Source organism: Ursus maritimus, unplaced genomic scaffold (assembly GCF_017311325.1).
Source record: "Ursus maritimus isolate PB19 unplaced genomic scaffold, ASM1731132v1 scaffold_4, whole genome shotgun sequence".
In the NCBI taxonomy this organism is placed as follows: domain Eukaryota; kingdom Metazoa; phylum Chordata; class Mammalia; order Carnivora; family Ursidae; genus Ursus; species Ursus maritimus.
Genome location: NW_024426552.1, coordinates 71532650 through 71547799, shown reverse-complemented (window position 1 = coordinate 71547799; position 15150 = coordinate 71532650). Strand labels below are relative to the sequence as shown.

The window sequence follows — 15150 nt, the reverse complement described above, 5'->3', positions numbered from 1 at the left end:
CACACACACACACACACACACACACACACACACACACACACATTCATAGTTACCCAGAAAGAGTGTTAAATGCTGTATTTTTTATTTTACAGAATGGATTTATTTCAGCGAGATTGGTTGCAAAATCATTTTAAAAAATAAATCCTATTTTCTGATTGATTTTTAATGTGTAAAATTGGGGTGCACTGCCTCTGGGAGCGATTCTTCCTTCACAAGCTTCCAGTGGAAGTAAGGAAAGAGTGTCTGAAGGCAGTTGTGGACCACACTGGGACCTCACGCTTGCTGCCTCACACCTGCCATTCCTGTTCGGTCCCTGGAATTCTGCAAGCAGAGCTGGACTGTACTCACAGCCACTGTCTGTTGAGTTGGGGGCTTTTCACACATTCTCTTTAGTCTTTTTCATCATCCTCTGGCAGGAGAGGTATTACTTTCACCTTCACTTCTTCCTTCATCCCCGAAGTTCGTTTTGATTAAGTCATTTGCCCAAGATCCCACCTATTAAGAAGCAGGGGTCGAATTTGAACTCAAACCCAAAGGCTCCAAAGTCTAGTCTCTTAAAGGATATAATGTTCACGCGAGTCTTGGAAGAAGGGTTGAAAATTCGCATCACTGCCACAATTCAAGTTGCATAAAGTGAGGGTTGCCTCTTTTATGAATTCCATAGGTTCAAAAATCCAAGTTAGGACATTTTTAAAGGATGAGCCGTGGGAAAATGTGAGGCCCCTGCTCCATTAGGGAGCCTAAATCTAGAGGATGTGAAAGCACAGCCTGAGATTGAGAAGCTTATAAATCATAATAGACACAGAACACCAGCAGGTGACGGCAGCAATAACGGGGAATGAAGAGGTTGCGGGTAAATTTTACCTCAGGTCAGAAAATAGAAAGTTCCATTATCTCCTGATAATTTCTTGAGGCCATTCCTCACTGAGTAAGAAGGATGACCCCATCACAGACCTTTCAAATATCTTTAACGTTCCCCAGAAGGAATCATGTCTGCCTGGAGTTTCCCTGCCTCCCTCTTCCCCATCAGAGGCTCTGGGCACCAGTAAGAGGAGGTGAAGTACAATATTTGCATGGGGTGGAGTTTATTTGCCCATTTCCTGGAACTTCAGACAGGAAATAGTAATTAGGACTTCAGGGGTATGCAGTGGGGTGATTTTCATCTTTCTGCTCAGAACCAGGAAGCTTGCCCCTCCTCAGGCTTCCTGCTCCTCATTTCTTGCTGGAACACGTCGTGAGAGCATCCTGTTTAACAGGTTAAGCACTGGGTTTTCCTTTTGCCTGCAATCCCACGATGATCCCTAGAGTCTCCTCTTGGCCTGCGTTTGTAAAGCTCACAGAGCTCTTTTGCTGCAGGTCTCCAGACTCTCCCTGAAGGGCCTTGTCATGTGGTACTGTTGCTCTCCTCACTGTCACCATCACTATTGTCACGGCCGAGCCTGTGGAACCTCCTCCAATTGCAGTGAAAGTTTCTGCCCTTTATGAATGTCATTCAGCACAGTTCACAAATCACCTTAATGTCCACCGTCCCATCTTAGGTTTACAACAGCCTGAGAAACAGGCACGGAAGGAGTCACTGCTCTCGTTTTCTAAAGAAGAAGCTCAAGGCTCAGAGAGGCAGTAATTAGCCAAACTCTCTATGCCATATGTGGTAAATGAAGATATCAAGCCTGGTGCCAGATCTTTCCATTTCAAGACCTCTGCCCCTTCTTTACATTTTGTTTATTTGAGCATTTCTTCATCTTGTTGTCCGCTTATTTGTCTGATGAAATTAAAGAAGGTGGAGGTCAATAATAATGTCAGGTCCATAAAATTGATTTGAGATGCCCACTTTTCCAGGTGAATAACCACCTGACACATTATGCAATCTGTTAGTTGAAGGTGTTTGACCTCTTTTGTTTTTGTTTGTTTGGGCAGTTAAAACAGCTGGGTGATAACAATTGACAATAGAGAAACCACTCAGCAATTCACTTTTATTATTTTTAAAAATTGGCCTTGAGCTCATAAAACTAAACAGCTGTCTACACATACGTAAATTTCAGAGAAAATAGTCTGTCTTATAAAATGTCTTTAATGTGAATGTTAACTAGTCATAAGCCAAGTAGTATTAATTTAATATGGAGAAGAGGGAGTAACCCAAATACATTTGAATGAGAGAACTCAAAATAAGGTCATTTTGCAGACATAAGCAAAGCCTCTGGGATGTTCTGGGTGATTACAGTCCAGTAAGGGAAACCCTGTTTCACAGGGTACCATACGGGGTCCGATGGTACTAAGAGCTAATGCGTACTGGGCATCTACTATGTACCTGGCACCATCCTGATCTCTGCATTCCTTCACTTATTGAATGTCATCAACGAACATTAGAGGTAGGCATTATCGTCATCATTTTATACATGAGGAAACAGGCTCAGCAGAGTTTAGAAATTGATCTAAGGCTGTACAGTTTAGAGGGATGAAGCTAAGATTTGAACTCAGCTCGTCTAGCTCCAAAGTACATGTTCTTTATAACGTTCTAGGTATACTGTAGAGAATTACATGGTGGCGGATCTAAACTTGTATTTTGGGGAAGAAATTTCTCTAGCGAAATTTCACATTTCTCTAGCATCAGCAATTACCATAATTTACTTACCTTTAGGTCTGGCTTTCTGATGGCTCTATTTATGATGTACTCCTCATCTGTAATGAGAGGGTGGCCAGGAGTGACACCAAATGCGCTGTTTAATGACGACAGGTAGACCCACATTACCTTTTTCCGTGAATAAGTTTGGAATTCATCCTGAGGAAATAGACACCAAAACCCCCGTGAAGTCAAGAGGAGTCATCAGACTAAAATGCAACCTAGGAAACATCATTTTAATATAATCCTGTAAGGTTATGGAGATAAGAAACATTCTACACAAAATTACATGCCCTTGAACACTAGTAGATAGAAAGCTTTGAAGGGAAAATCCTGTCATCATTTATTAAGGGATCTGGATGTGAATATGAGGCAATGGCACATGTAACAAAATTCAAGGGTAGGAAGATGGATTCTCAGAAAAGAGCTAGTTTTCCCTATTTCTCTCCAAGCCATGAGGCCACAGCTAGATGCAAAATTTCACAGAAAAAAAAGGAAAACAAGCAAGCACTCCAAAGGGTTTCTCCTAGTCTCGGAGGATGGGGAAGCCAGAACGATCAAACCATCCCAGGTTTTCCAGGCTTAACTTCAATTCTACCTCTTCTGGGACACCCCTATAACACCATCTTGTGGCGGGGGAAGGTGATTGGGGGGAGACTATCACTATCCTCAGTCTTAAAGATCCCAACTGCCCCCACTTTCTTTTATTATTATTATTATTATTATTATTATTAATTATTATTATTTTAAGATAGCCAACATATAGTACATCATTAGTTTTTGATGTAGTGTTCAATGATTCATTAGTTGCATATAACACCCAGTGCTCATCACAACACGTGCCCTCCTTAATGCCCATCACCCGGCTACCCCATCCCCCCACCCCTCTCCTTTCCGTAACCCTCAGTTTGTTTCCAGGATTCCAGAGTCTCTCATAGTTTGTCTTCCTCTCTGATTTCTTCCCCTTCAGTGTTCCCTCCTTCTCCTGTGGTCCTCCACGCTATTCCTTATGTTCCACATATGACTGAAACCATATGATAATTGTCTTTCCCTGCCTGACTTATTTCACTCAGCATAATCCCCTCCAGTTCCATCCTAATCACTTTCTGCTTTGTATTCCCTTAGTTCATCAAGACCATCTGGAAGATAAGAACCATGCTTTATTGTCCCTTATACCCCACCCATGTGGAGAACTGTGACCTGCCTGGTGAGAGTGAATGAATGGATGTTGGTCCATGACTGAATGCATGGATTGAAGGTGCCCAGATGTAATTGTCAAAAGGTTAGCACAGGTAGGACTGAAGGAGGTACCTCCCTGCATGAGCCTAGCTGAAGCCTCTTCCCTTGAAGTTCATGGCTGACTTCATCACAGAATAGAACTAGAGTGAGCAGCACTGGACTGAGTAACAGGTACCACAATGTGGTTGTTATCCGAACGGGTATATGCTATGCGTATAATCCACTAGGATTTTATTTCAGGAGCTAGGAAGGATGGCAAGGGAAGTCCAGCCTGGGAAACAATTTGATGCCTAAAGAATGTAGGTCAGAGCTGGTAATTATCTCCACCAAACCCATGTTTGCTGGGAAGAGTGTCCCAGCTGATGCTGTGAAAGGACAGAGAGGAGAAGATACACTCGTTGTTGGAGCTAATCTCACACTGATTCTCCTCAAGAGAAGCCCACCTCCATGGCTTTGCTCCTTCAGTTTCCTTAGCCTCGAATACATGTTCTTCTTTACTCTCTTTAAGCCTACATATAGGGGCGCCTGGGTGACTCAGTTGTTAAGCGTCTGCCTTCGGCTCAGGGCATGATCCTGGCGTTCTGGGATCAAGCCCTGCATCAGGCTCCTCTGCTGGGAGCCTGCTTCTTCCTCTCCCACTCCCCCTGCTTGTGTTCCCTCTCTCTCTGGCTGTCTCTCTCTCTGTCAAATAAATAAATAAAAATCTTAAAAAAAAAATAAGCCTACATATAGCTAGACCCTAACCCATCCTTTAGGGCCCAGCTCAAAGATCACATCATGGGAATCTCTCTAATTTCTCTTTCCCCTGAACTATCCGGGTACTTGAATCTCTACCTGTCACCTTATCACTCCTCTTGTACTGTGGGTAGTGACTGCATCTGATGGGTATCTGTGCTCAACCAGGCCTAACACAGCTTCTGAGAGACAGACAGAGGCCAAGTTAGAGAGAGACAGAGAGCTAGGGTGGAGGGGGAAGAGGGGAAAGCAAAGCAAAGGGTGTGGGGAGGGAAGGGGTGACAATGAGGGCAGAGAAGGAAAGGGAAGGAGAAGGGAGGGGACAGAAGAAGAGAAAGGGGAAAACAATAGAAATTTGAAAGTTAAGGAATTAATTCTAAAAACCAGTAACCTTGGCTATTACCCTCAGTAAATATATATATATAACTATATCAAATTAAACCAGATTTGCATGACGTTGCCTTCAGAGCCTAAAAATGGCTGAATATGGCTGAATTTCTAATGACTGAGCCGCTGAACTGGTGGACAAGTTCTAAGTATTGCAGGATAGGCAACAATTCCATAGGACACACCTTGACATTGACGTAGTTCAGCATTATATGAAAGCCATTATATGGCTTTGCCTTTGACCACCTCAAAGGGAGTGTTGTTGTGAGAGGGTTTTGTTTGAATATCTAATAATAATAATAATAATAATAATAAATAGTTAACATTTATTTAGTACTTCTGTTCCGGGTCCTCTATCAGTGAGGCTCAGACCAGGCCAGTCTGATATGGGTAGTAAGGCCAGAACCGAGACCTGAAGCCAGGTCTTCCCACTCCAAATCTTGGCTCTTTCCTCTTTGTTTCAACAAGGTGTCCATGGTTTTTGGCTCATATATGAAAATCACCATGAAATCTGCATCATATAACAAATAGTGTCCAGTTTCTCACAATCTCTGCTCTCTTGGCAGCAGAGAATCTGATTCCTAAAACCAAGCTGTTGCCCTTGTGTGACAGCAAACAGACCTCTTGATTATAATGCCTAAAAAGGGAATGGCAAAGTGGAACACTGGAACTCCCAAGTTCTCCCAGGTCAGTGTTAATACAATGCACCGACTGCATGCCTTAGTCTAGATAAGTGTGAGACCAAAATTCATCTACATGCCTCCATCTTATTACATCACTTGTATCATAATTAAATCAAAGGTGTTTGGTTATACTTGCCTTTAAGTTTCTTTCTTACCATCCCTCTTACCTGCCAAACCCTATAACCCATAATTCTATATAATGCAAAGTATAAAACTTTTTTTTTTAAGGAGAGAATGCATGGGTGCACATGTGCGGCAGGGGGTGAGGGGGGAACAGCAGAGAGAGCTCAACCCCAGGCTCAATCTCAACACCTTGAAATCATTACCAGAGCAGAAATCAAGTGTCAAGTGTCAGCCGCTTAGCCAACTGATCTACCCAGGCCACCGATATAATGCAAACTATAATTCTAGAGATCCAGTAAAGATACCATAGTGAGCAACCATTTTTCTTAGAGTGGGTAATAATACCGATTTTTCTCTTGTTTACTGTTGTGTTAAACACTCTGTAAAATCATTCATTTTTTTAAAGAAATTTACCCAACCTTTGGTTGGGTAAAAAAAAAAAAAGCAGGCAAAGAAATGGAGGGAAATGTGTCAGTGTGAGGTGGTCGTTCTGGATAATGCCATCAACTTCTCCCGGCTTTTGATTTGGTGTTGTCCAACATGGAAACAGCACAGGCCCCTTCCTGAGCACATCCTGAGCAGATCTCAGTTCTGAACCATCTTGAAAATCAGTGCAACTCTCTTGAGGCTCATTTTCTGCATCCGGCAAGTGGGGATGAGAACACCACATTTCATGGGTGCTTGAAGAATTAAATGCAATAATACATAATGCACGGGGTCCAAGGTCTGGCCCGTAGCTGAGTGCAACAATGCTCGTTGGCCTATGGCTCTGTGCCTTATTTTCTACAGCATGTTGTTCCTGAGATCTTCCTGTCAATAGGAGCTCGTTTTCCCTTTGAGGAAATGTGAGAGTCTCTGAGAGCCTTCCGATTTATTTTTCCTTTCTGAAGAAGAAGCAGTTTTACCTGGAAATGGCTATTCCACTTCACTGTTTCCCAGCTCTCTCAAGCAGTTAATGATCCATAAGAGACTTAAGGGTTCCAGAGGATCTACCACTTTAAATAACTGCTTTGTAATGCAAATAACCCAAACTGTTTGCTTGGCAAATCTGGAAGTGTAACTCGTCAAGTCTCATTGAGCAGGCTTTACCTTCTTTCTATCAAGAGAATTAACTAGCTCAGTCCCTGAATTCTAAGAGTAGAATTTAAAAGAATTCAGGAGTGCCTTTCAAAGAACTGAATGCACACAGGGGAGCTTTGTTTGACCTGGACAGAAAGGGGTGGGGGGAACCTGGGCACTTTTTATTTCCTGTGGCCTTGCAATTTCTGAACTTGAAACGCCAGGTTAACTTTTATATTTGCACAGAGTGAGTGGCCTTGCTTATCTTCTTACAACTTTTTGTAATACACACTTACCTGTTGGAATTTTAAAGTAGTGTAATGGTCACTTTACGTTCATGCCAATGCTGTGACTGACCTTGTGTAGGAGTTTGCTACGCGAAATGTACTTCTGAGCTTGCCTTCTTGCCAGGGCGTCTGGGTGGCTCAGTCGGTTAAGCATCCGCCTTTGGCTCAGGTCATGATCCCAGAGTGGACTCCCTGCTCAGTGGAGTGTCTGCTTTTTCCTCTCCCTCTGCCCCTCCCCCTGCTTGTGCTGTGTCTCTCTCTCTCTCAAATAAATAAATAAAATCTTTTTAAAAAATTAAAAATAAAAAAAATTTAAAAAGAAGAAGAAAAGTAACCTATTGCAAAGTTCCAAAGAGTTATTAGAATGTCACTGTTTTTCACTTGGACATGGATACATCACAATATTCAGGCATAAACTCTAGCTAAGACGAAGTACTTAGAGGATTATGGATAAGGTAATAAGAGCTTACTTTTTTCAGGTTCTTTCTAAAACACGGTACTGCCTTTACAGACCCATGACTTTGGCAAAATACTATTCTTTCTATATCTAATTATCACTTTTTTCTTTCCTCTCCCCTTCTTGGTCGTATCCAATGATACTCTTAATAGCTTGACCTCATATTCCCAAAGTTGCTTAGCTGGAAAAAGTTGACATTGGCTAAAATGTAGGATTTAGTTATAAAATAGAGAAATAAAGTTCTGTGCATTGAAGAAATCTCACACTGATTATTGTCTCACTACTCTTGGGACATGTTCACCAAAAAAAAGGAGGGGGTGATGGTGGTATGGGGAGTGGACAAAGCAGGGAATTTATATGACAAAGCAAGGGCTATAACTATGTGTGCATAAAAAAAAAAAAAAGAGGAAATCCTGAGCAATTCAGCATATACTTTTGGAGACATTAAATATTTTGTTTGTTTTTATGATCATTTTCTGAGGGAAGGATGGGCAGTGAGTTAGCTGACTAATTGTCTGAAATATCTGGAGATGCAGTGCATGGTAAGAAGTAACAAATAAAAAGTCAAAATTGGTTTTAAAAGTGTGTAGTAACCAAGGCCCATGGAATGACTACATGCCAGGCACGGATTTCATCAAAGCACCTTACACGTACCCTCTCATTTATTTCTCATGACAATGTGGCAGGTCCTATTGTTAGCCCCACTTAACACAAGAAGAGGAGGTGGAGGCAGAGTTGGGGAGTGGTAAGTAACTTGCCTGTTATGGACTGATTCCATATGTTGAAGCCCTATCCGCCAACGTGAGTGCATCTGGACAGGGCCTTCAGGAAGTAATTCAGATTAAGTGAGGTCATAAGGGTGAGGTCCTAATCTGAAAGGACTGGTGCCCTTATAAGACAAGGAAGAACCAGACCTCTCCCTCTCCCATGTGAGAACACAGAGAGAGGGTAGCTGGCCATTTGCAAGCCAGGAAGGTCTCACTAGAAACTAATCCTGCCAACACCTTGATCTTGAACTTCTAGCCTGCAGAACTGTGAGAAAATAACTCTCTATTGGTTAAGGCACCCAGTCTGTGGTATGCTATTATGGCAGCCTAAGCTAATACATTGCTCAAAGTAGGTCAAGAGCAGTACTGGGAATGAAACCCAGGCAGTCAGGCTCCAGACTCTACTCTTCCATCATTTTACACTATTGCTTCTGCAGAGTCTGCTCACTGGCCAGGGGATAATAAGATCTCCAGTTCCAACTCCAGTTCAGCTCTCGATAGAAGTTTTTCTTTCGCTGCTTACAGCTATGGGACACTAAACTCTTCTTTAAACTTCTGTGTGTTTCCATCTGTAAAATGGGGAAAAAATAATTTCTACCAGAAAAGACCAAATGAGGCAATGTATATGCCAATACCTTTCGAACTGTAAATCACAATACAGAATGCCCTGTATTAGTAATCACAACAGTAGGTACTGGCACAAAAATAAACACATAGACCAGTGGAACAGAATAGAAAACCCAGAAATAAACCCACAATTATATGGTCAATTAATCTTTGATGGAGGAGGAAAGAATATGCAATGAGAAAAAGACAGTCTCTTCAACAAATCGTGTTAAGAAAATGGAAAGCTACATGCGAAAGAATGAAATTGGACCACTTTCTCACACCAACCACAAAAATAAATTCAAAACGTAGGACCTAAAACCATAAAAATCCTAGAAGAGGGACGCTTGGGTGGCTCAGTTGGTTAAGCATCTGCCTTCCAATCGGGTCATGATCCCAGGGTCCTGGATCCAGTCCGACACTGGGCTCCTCGCCCAGCAGGGAGACTGCTTCTCCTTCTGCCTGCTGCTCCCCCTGCTTGTGTGCTCTCTCTCTCTGACAAATAAATAAATTAAATCTTAAAAAAAAAAATCCTGGGAGAGAGCACAAGCAGCAATTTCTCTGACATCAGCCATAGAGTAACAATTTTCTAGATATGTCTCCTGAGGCAAGAGAAATAAAAGCAAAAATAAACTATTAGGACTACATCAAAATAAAAACTTCTGCACAGTGAAGGAAACAATCAACCAAACTGAAAGGCAACCTAGTGAGTGGGAAAAGATATTTGCAAATGACATATCTGATAAAGGGTTAGTATCCCAAGTACATAAAGAACTGGTACAACTCAACACCCAAAAAACAAATTATCCAATTAAAAATGGGCAGAAGACATGAACAGACATTTCTCCAAAAAGGACATACAGATGGTCAACAGACACATGAAAAGATGCTCAACATCACTTGTCATCAGGGAAATGCAAATCAAAACCACAATGAGTATCACCTCACACCTGTCAGAACGGCTAAAATAAAAAACACAAGAAACAAGTGTTGGTGAGGATGTGGAGAAAAAGGAACCTTCATACGCTGTTGGTGGGAATGTAAACTGTGCAGCCACCGCGGAAAACGGTATGGAGATTCCTCAAAAAAATAAAAATAAAACTACTCTACGATCCAGTAATTGCACTACTGGGTATTGACCCAAAAAATACAAAAACACTAATTTGAAAGGATATATGCACCCTTATGTTTATTACAGCATTATTTACAATAGCCAAATTATGGAAGGAGCCCAAGTCTCCATCAATAGGTGAATTGATAAAGAAGATGTGGTACACACACACACACACACACACACACACACACTGGAATATTACTCAGCCATCAAAGAGAATGAAATCTTGCCACTTGGAATAACATGGATGGAGCTAGAGAGTATAAGGCTAGGTGAAATAAGTCAGTCAAAGAAAGACAAATACCATATGATTTCACTCGTATGCGGAATTTAAGGAACAAAACAAACAAGCAAAGGGAGATGAAAGAGAGAGAGAGAATGAGAGAGACAAACCAAGAAACAGACTTTTACCTAGAGACAACAAACTGATAGTTACTGGAGAGGTGGGAGATGGATGGGTAAAATATGTGATGGGGATTAAAGCATACACTAAAAAAATAAGTAAATAAATAAATAGCCCTGTGCTATGAAGGATAATGGCTTAAAAACAATTTTCTTAACATAGAATCATTTCTGAAGGAGAGCCCACAGGACCTCAGGGTTCTCTGTCTGGATGTCTAAGGAAAAACCACGTTGAAATAGTGGGTGGGGGAATGCTATTCAGAAGAGGGAATGTGTACCTTAAAGAAATATAATACTATCTTCTCTTACTTTCTCAACCATGACCTTTTGCTTCAGCATCTTTGTAAGAAAGTGCTGGTAAAAACCATGAGACTATTTATTACAGATTAAATTCAATTTATTTAATTGAATTAAATAAATATTGAGCATCTGCTGTGGCCATGTACTAGATGATGTGGAGAGTGAAAAGTAAGCCATAGTACTGTCTTCAAAAAGCCTATAATCTAATAAAAGAAAAAAACTATTAAAAAAAACTATAAAATGCAGCACAGTGGGAAGAAACTCTGGATTTAGAGGGTCAGAAGGCAGGTGCAAGTTCTTTGTCCACACTATTCCCTTTTTCTGGCCCATTTCCCATTTGTCCCTCCCCACCAGCCACCATCACCTTTTGACTCATCATCCTTTGGAGCTTGGAAAGTCGTTCTTGACTTGGTCAAAGCCTTATCTTATAATCCTACCATAATCATGAACCTTTCCTAAGCAGCACTTATAACAATGGGATGTTTACATTTATTTGTGTAGTGATCTAATGAACTTCATGAGGTCAAGAACCTTGATTTGACTAATTGTTTTACCCCACCCCCCCACCCCCACCCCCACCCCCACCCCCAGCCCATGAGCTACCACTGTGGCTGGCACACAACCTGTGCTCATCAAATTTATGAAGGAGGGAAGGAGGGAAAGAGGGAGAGAGGGGTAGGAAGGGAGAAAGCCTGGGTGACATTTACTAGGTTAACTAGTGTGCAAAGTGTTATCTGTATCCTCATCTGTAAAGTAGAGACTGATGATAATGCCCACTTCCCAGGATTGTTATGGGAATTATATGAAATAGTCAATGAGATGCTATTTTACAAAATGTGAAATGAATAGCATTTTAATACAAGGCAGATTGCAAAAGGCATTATAGCAGTCAGAGGTGAAAATACAGAGCTAAAAGAGAATGAAGGGGGTGCCTGGGTGGCTTAGTTGTTAAGCATCTGCCTTTGGCTCAGGGCGTGATCCCAGCCCACATCAGGCTCCTCCACTAGGAGCCTGCTTCTTCCTCTCCCGCTCCCCCTGCTTGTGTTCCCTCTCTCGCTGGCTGTCTCTCTCTGTCAGGTAAATAGGTAAAATCTTTTTAAAAAATAAATAAATAAAAATAAAATTAAAAAAAAATAAAAGAGAATGAAGGACAGGTAATTAACTCGCCCCCAGAATTGAGGCACAGAACGGATCAGCTATGGAGAAGGAGGTAGATGGCTGAGAGGTGAATAGGTTTTCATAAATAGAGGTAGAACAACTATTTTCTATATTCACTTTATAGAAAATGTGTGTGAGTTGACTCCTCACCAGAATGTCACTCTACTGGACAGGGATTTCCATCTGTTTTGGTCATAGCTGTGTTCCCAGTACCTATAACAATGTCAGGTCCATGACGGGTGCTCCAGGAAGTATTTAATGAATGAATAAATAACCGAATGAATTAAGAGGATAGAGAATAGCACAAGAAATGTTAAGAGAAAAGCATAGACAAAAAGTGTCTAGCTCCCTTAGGAAATGGTGTTGATGTGAGGCACCTGGGCTTGGAGACACTGGGCTGCAGAGGAGGAGGGAGAGATGAGTCAGGGATCCAGAATATGCGAATACAAACAGTGGTGGCTAAAGAGCATCCTGGGGGAGCTGGTAGACTTTGAATGCCATTTGCATGGCTGATTTGCAGGATTTCTGAGTTTTCTAACTAAAGCCCCTAGCACTGACATCTTTAGGAGAAACTGAAGGGAAATGTTCCCCATTAAAACACTGAAATGAAACACCCTGACTCAGCCTAGTAACCAATCATCACATTCTCCTCTGCACATCACGGGTCTTTGACAACATGTGACATATGACAGGGAAGGGGGAAAAAACCGCATCTGTAATTATAATAAAGATGAAAACTATGGAAATCATCAGAAGCATCTGAATTCAAAACACCAATGAATGTAAATCATGTTATTTGCATAGAAATGTGGTAACCCTACAGATATCGGTTAAAATTCAGAAGTAGATGAATAATGAATAAAATACCACTTTTAAAATTGTAAAATAAAAGTATAATTACTCTTGTATTTTGGAATAATCTCACTTTTTGATGGGCTTAATAAGAGATGGGGAACTGAAAATAAACTGAGTGCTAAAGACTTTTAGTCAGTACGTCATGCCCCCCCTTTTCTTAATGTTAAGAAATGACTACCTAATCAGTATCTGTGATAATGATCTGTAATCTTACCAGTGTGAGATTGATGATAAATACCAAGTACTGATTTTTTAATAACATGAAAAATAGACATACAACACATTTTCAGGTAGGAGTCTTCTTCGCCCTCCCTAATGGGAAGTCTTTATAGTGCAGCTATCATAATATAATTCAAATAAAAAAATTTTAAGGTATCATTTAATGCAAATAACCTAGCCACGACTTTTAAACTATTGGTGCTCAAAGCTTATTTTTATCTAAGGCTCAGATTGTTAGAATGTTTGATATAATTGAGTTCTTGTCTAATTACATAAAGACTAATTTAGAGCCTCATTTATTTGGAGAGTCTGTGGCATAGCAAATCCATTTAAAATGACACATAAGAGGAGGTAATTAAAAATTAAAGTTGATATCAAAATGAAAAAGGCAAGATTGAAGCTGGTTTAGACTCCTCTGATTAGTTGTAGAGGGCAGTGAAATGGGAGAGGGGCTTAAAAGGCTTTGAAAGAGGGGCGCCTGGGTGGCTCAGTCGTTAAGCGTCTGCCTTCAGCTCAGGGCGTGATCCCAGGGTCCTTGGATCGAGCCCCGCGTTGGGCTCCCTGCTCCACTGGGAAGCTTGCTTCTTCCTCTCCCACTCCCCCTGCTTGTGTTCCCTCTCTCTCTGGCTGTCTCTCTCTCTCTGTCAAATAAATAAATAAAATCTTAAAAAAAAAAAAAAGGCTTTGAAAGAGACAAAGAAAGAGGAGGAAGCTGGAACACAGAACCCTAAGGCACCAGTGCTTTTTAACATTTTTCCAATATGTATCCAGTTACAAAGTTGGCCAAATACAAGCAGGAGAGGTGACCTTACTGACCATGGATGAGTACTGGGGATTCGCAGGCACTAGACCTCTTTCCCATGGCCCCCACCCTGGAAGGGAATGCTCTCGGCTAACAAGGGGAGGACACAGCATCCAGACTAGCAGACCGTTCCATGTGGCGCACCTAGTCCATAGCAGGCTCTTCTGTAGAGCAAGCTCTCGGAGCTGCTACAGCAACGATACATACATGCACACACACTCACAACTCAAATGGTCTTCGATCATGTATTTTACAGTTTGCAAGGAGCTTTTCCATACATAAACTCACTGCATCCTCACACCAGTGCAAGCAAGAACAAGCACTTTTCTTAGGCCTATTTCCCAAGTGGAGAAATTGAGGTCCTGCAAGGTTAGGTAACACTCCCAAGGTTAGGTGTCACACATCTGGGGTGCTAGGACCTCTTGACTCTGAATCCCAAGCCGTACATTCATTCCCTGTTGGTTGACAATTTGTTTATTTCTCTTACTGGATGTTTCTTTCTCTTTTCTCACTCTTCATTTTCCTTTTACACACTTCCGCCTCCAGTTCTCTCATTTCCTCCCTTCCCTTACCATTTTCTTGCTCATTTCTTCCTCTTCCTATTTGTGCCTTGACTCTGCCAGCAATCTCAGAGAGTACAGCTTGGCCAGCCAGCCATTCCCAGACCCAAAGAGTCTGGTGGTACACTCTGAAAGGCAGAAAGCTTTTCTGTTCCAGAAGTTGTTTCCGCAGCAGCAAGAGCATTGCCCTCTGAGAACGATAGTAGAACTTGGGAGAAGGTGCCTCCTGTTTCGTGGTTATAAGACTTATTGCTATCCTCCCCTCTCGCAGCATTAAATAGTGTGTTTACCTAGAGAGTTTAAAAAGAAACTCACAGCCCAGCAGAGGTTGATTTATCAATAATTTGGTTGTCATTCTGGGTCATTTGGGCTGACGCATTGTGAGAAATGCTCACGAAAAGTCCGCCAGAGATGGGTCATTCTGTGAGACTGTATTATGATGCCCATCCACAGGAACAGCCACTTCAACCTGTCAGCCACCACATACTGATGGAATCCCCACCACATACAGGAACTAGGGATGCAGCAATTAGCAAAACAGAAATAATCTCTTCCTTGTGGAGCTGACAGTCCAGCAGGAACAGGAACAACACACATTGCCTAAGTGTAATGAATTTAAGGAGGAAATGTTAGCTGAGCCAATTCAGGGAAACTCGCCTAACACCAGGACCTTGTATTAACAGAAAGAGACAATGAGCTCTGAACAAGATGGCTGCATTTTTTTTTTTTTTACCCTAGCATATCTGCAGGATGCAACACACTCCCTCAAAGATCATG

The 15150-nt window shown here is 41.6% G+C and overlaps 1 protein-coding gene across 1 annotated transcript in view; it reads right to left on the bottom strand.

Annotated features, from left to right (window-relative positions):
• ATP13A4 (ATPase 13A4) overlaps positions 1-15150 on the bottom strand; it is a 138848-nt gene that overhangs the window by 76392 nt on the left and 47306 nt on the right. Inside the window, exon 8 of the mRNA XM_008705149.2 lies at positions 2633-2779. Within this exon, the coding sequence (XP_008703371.2) occupies positions 2633-2779 (147 nt within the window). The remainder of the gene's footprint in view (positions 1-2632; positions 2780-15150) is intronic.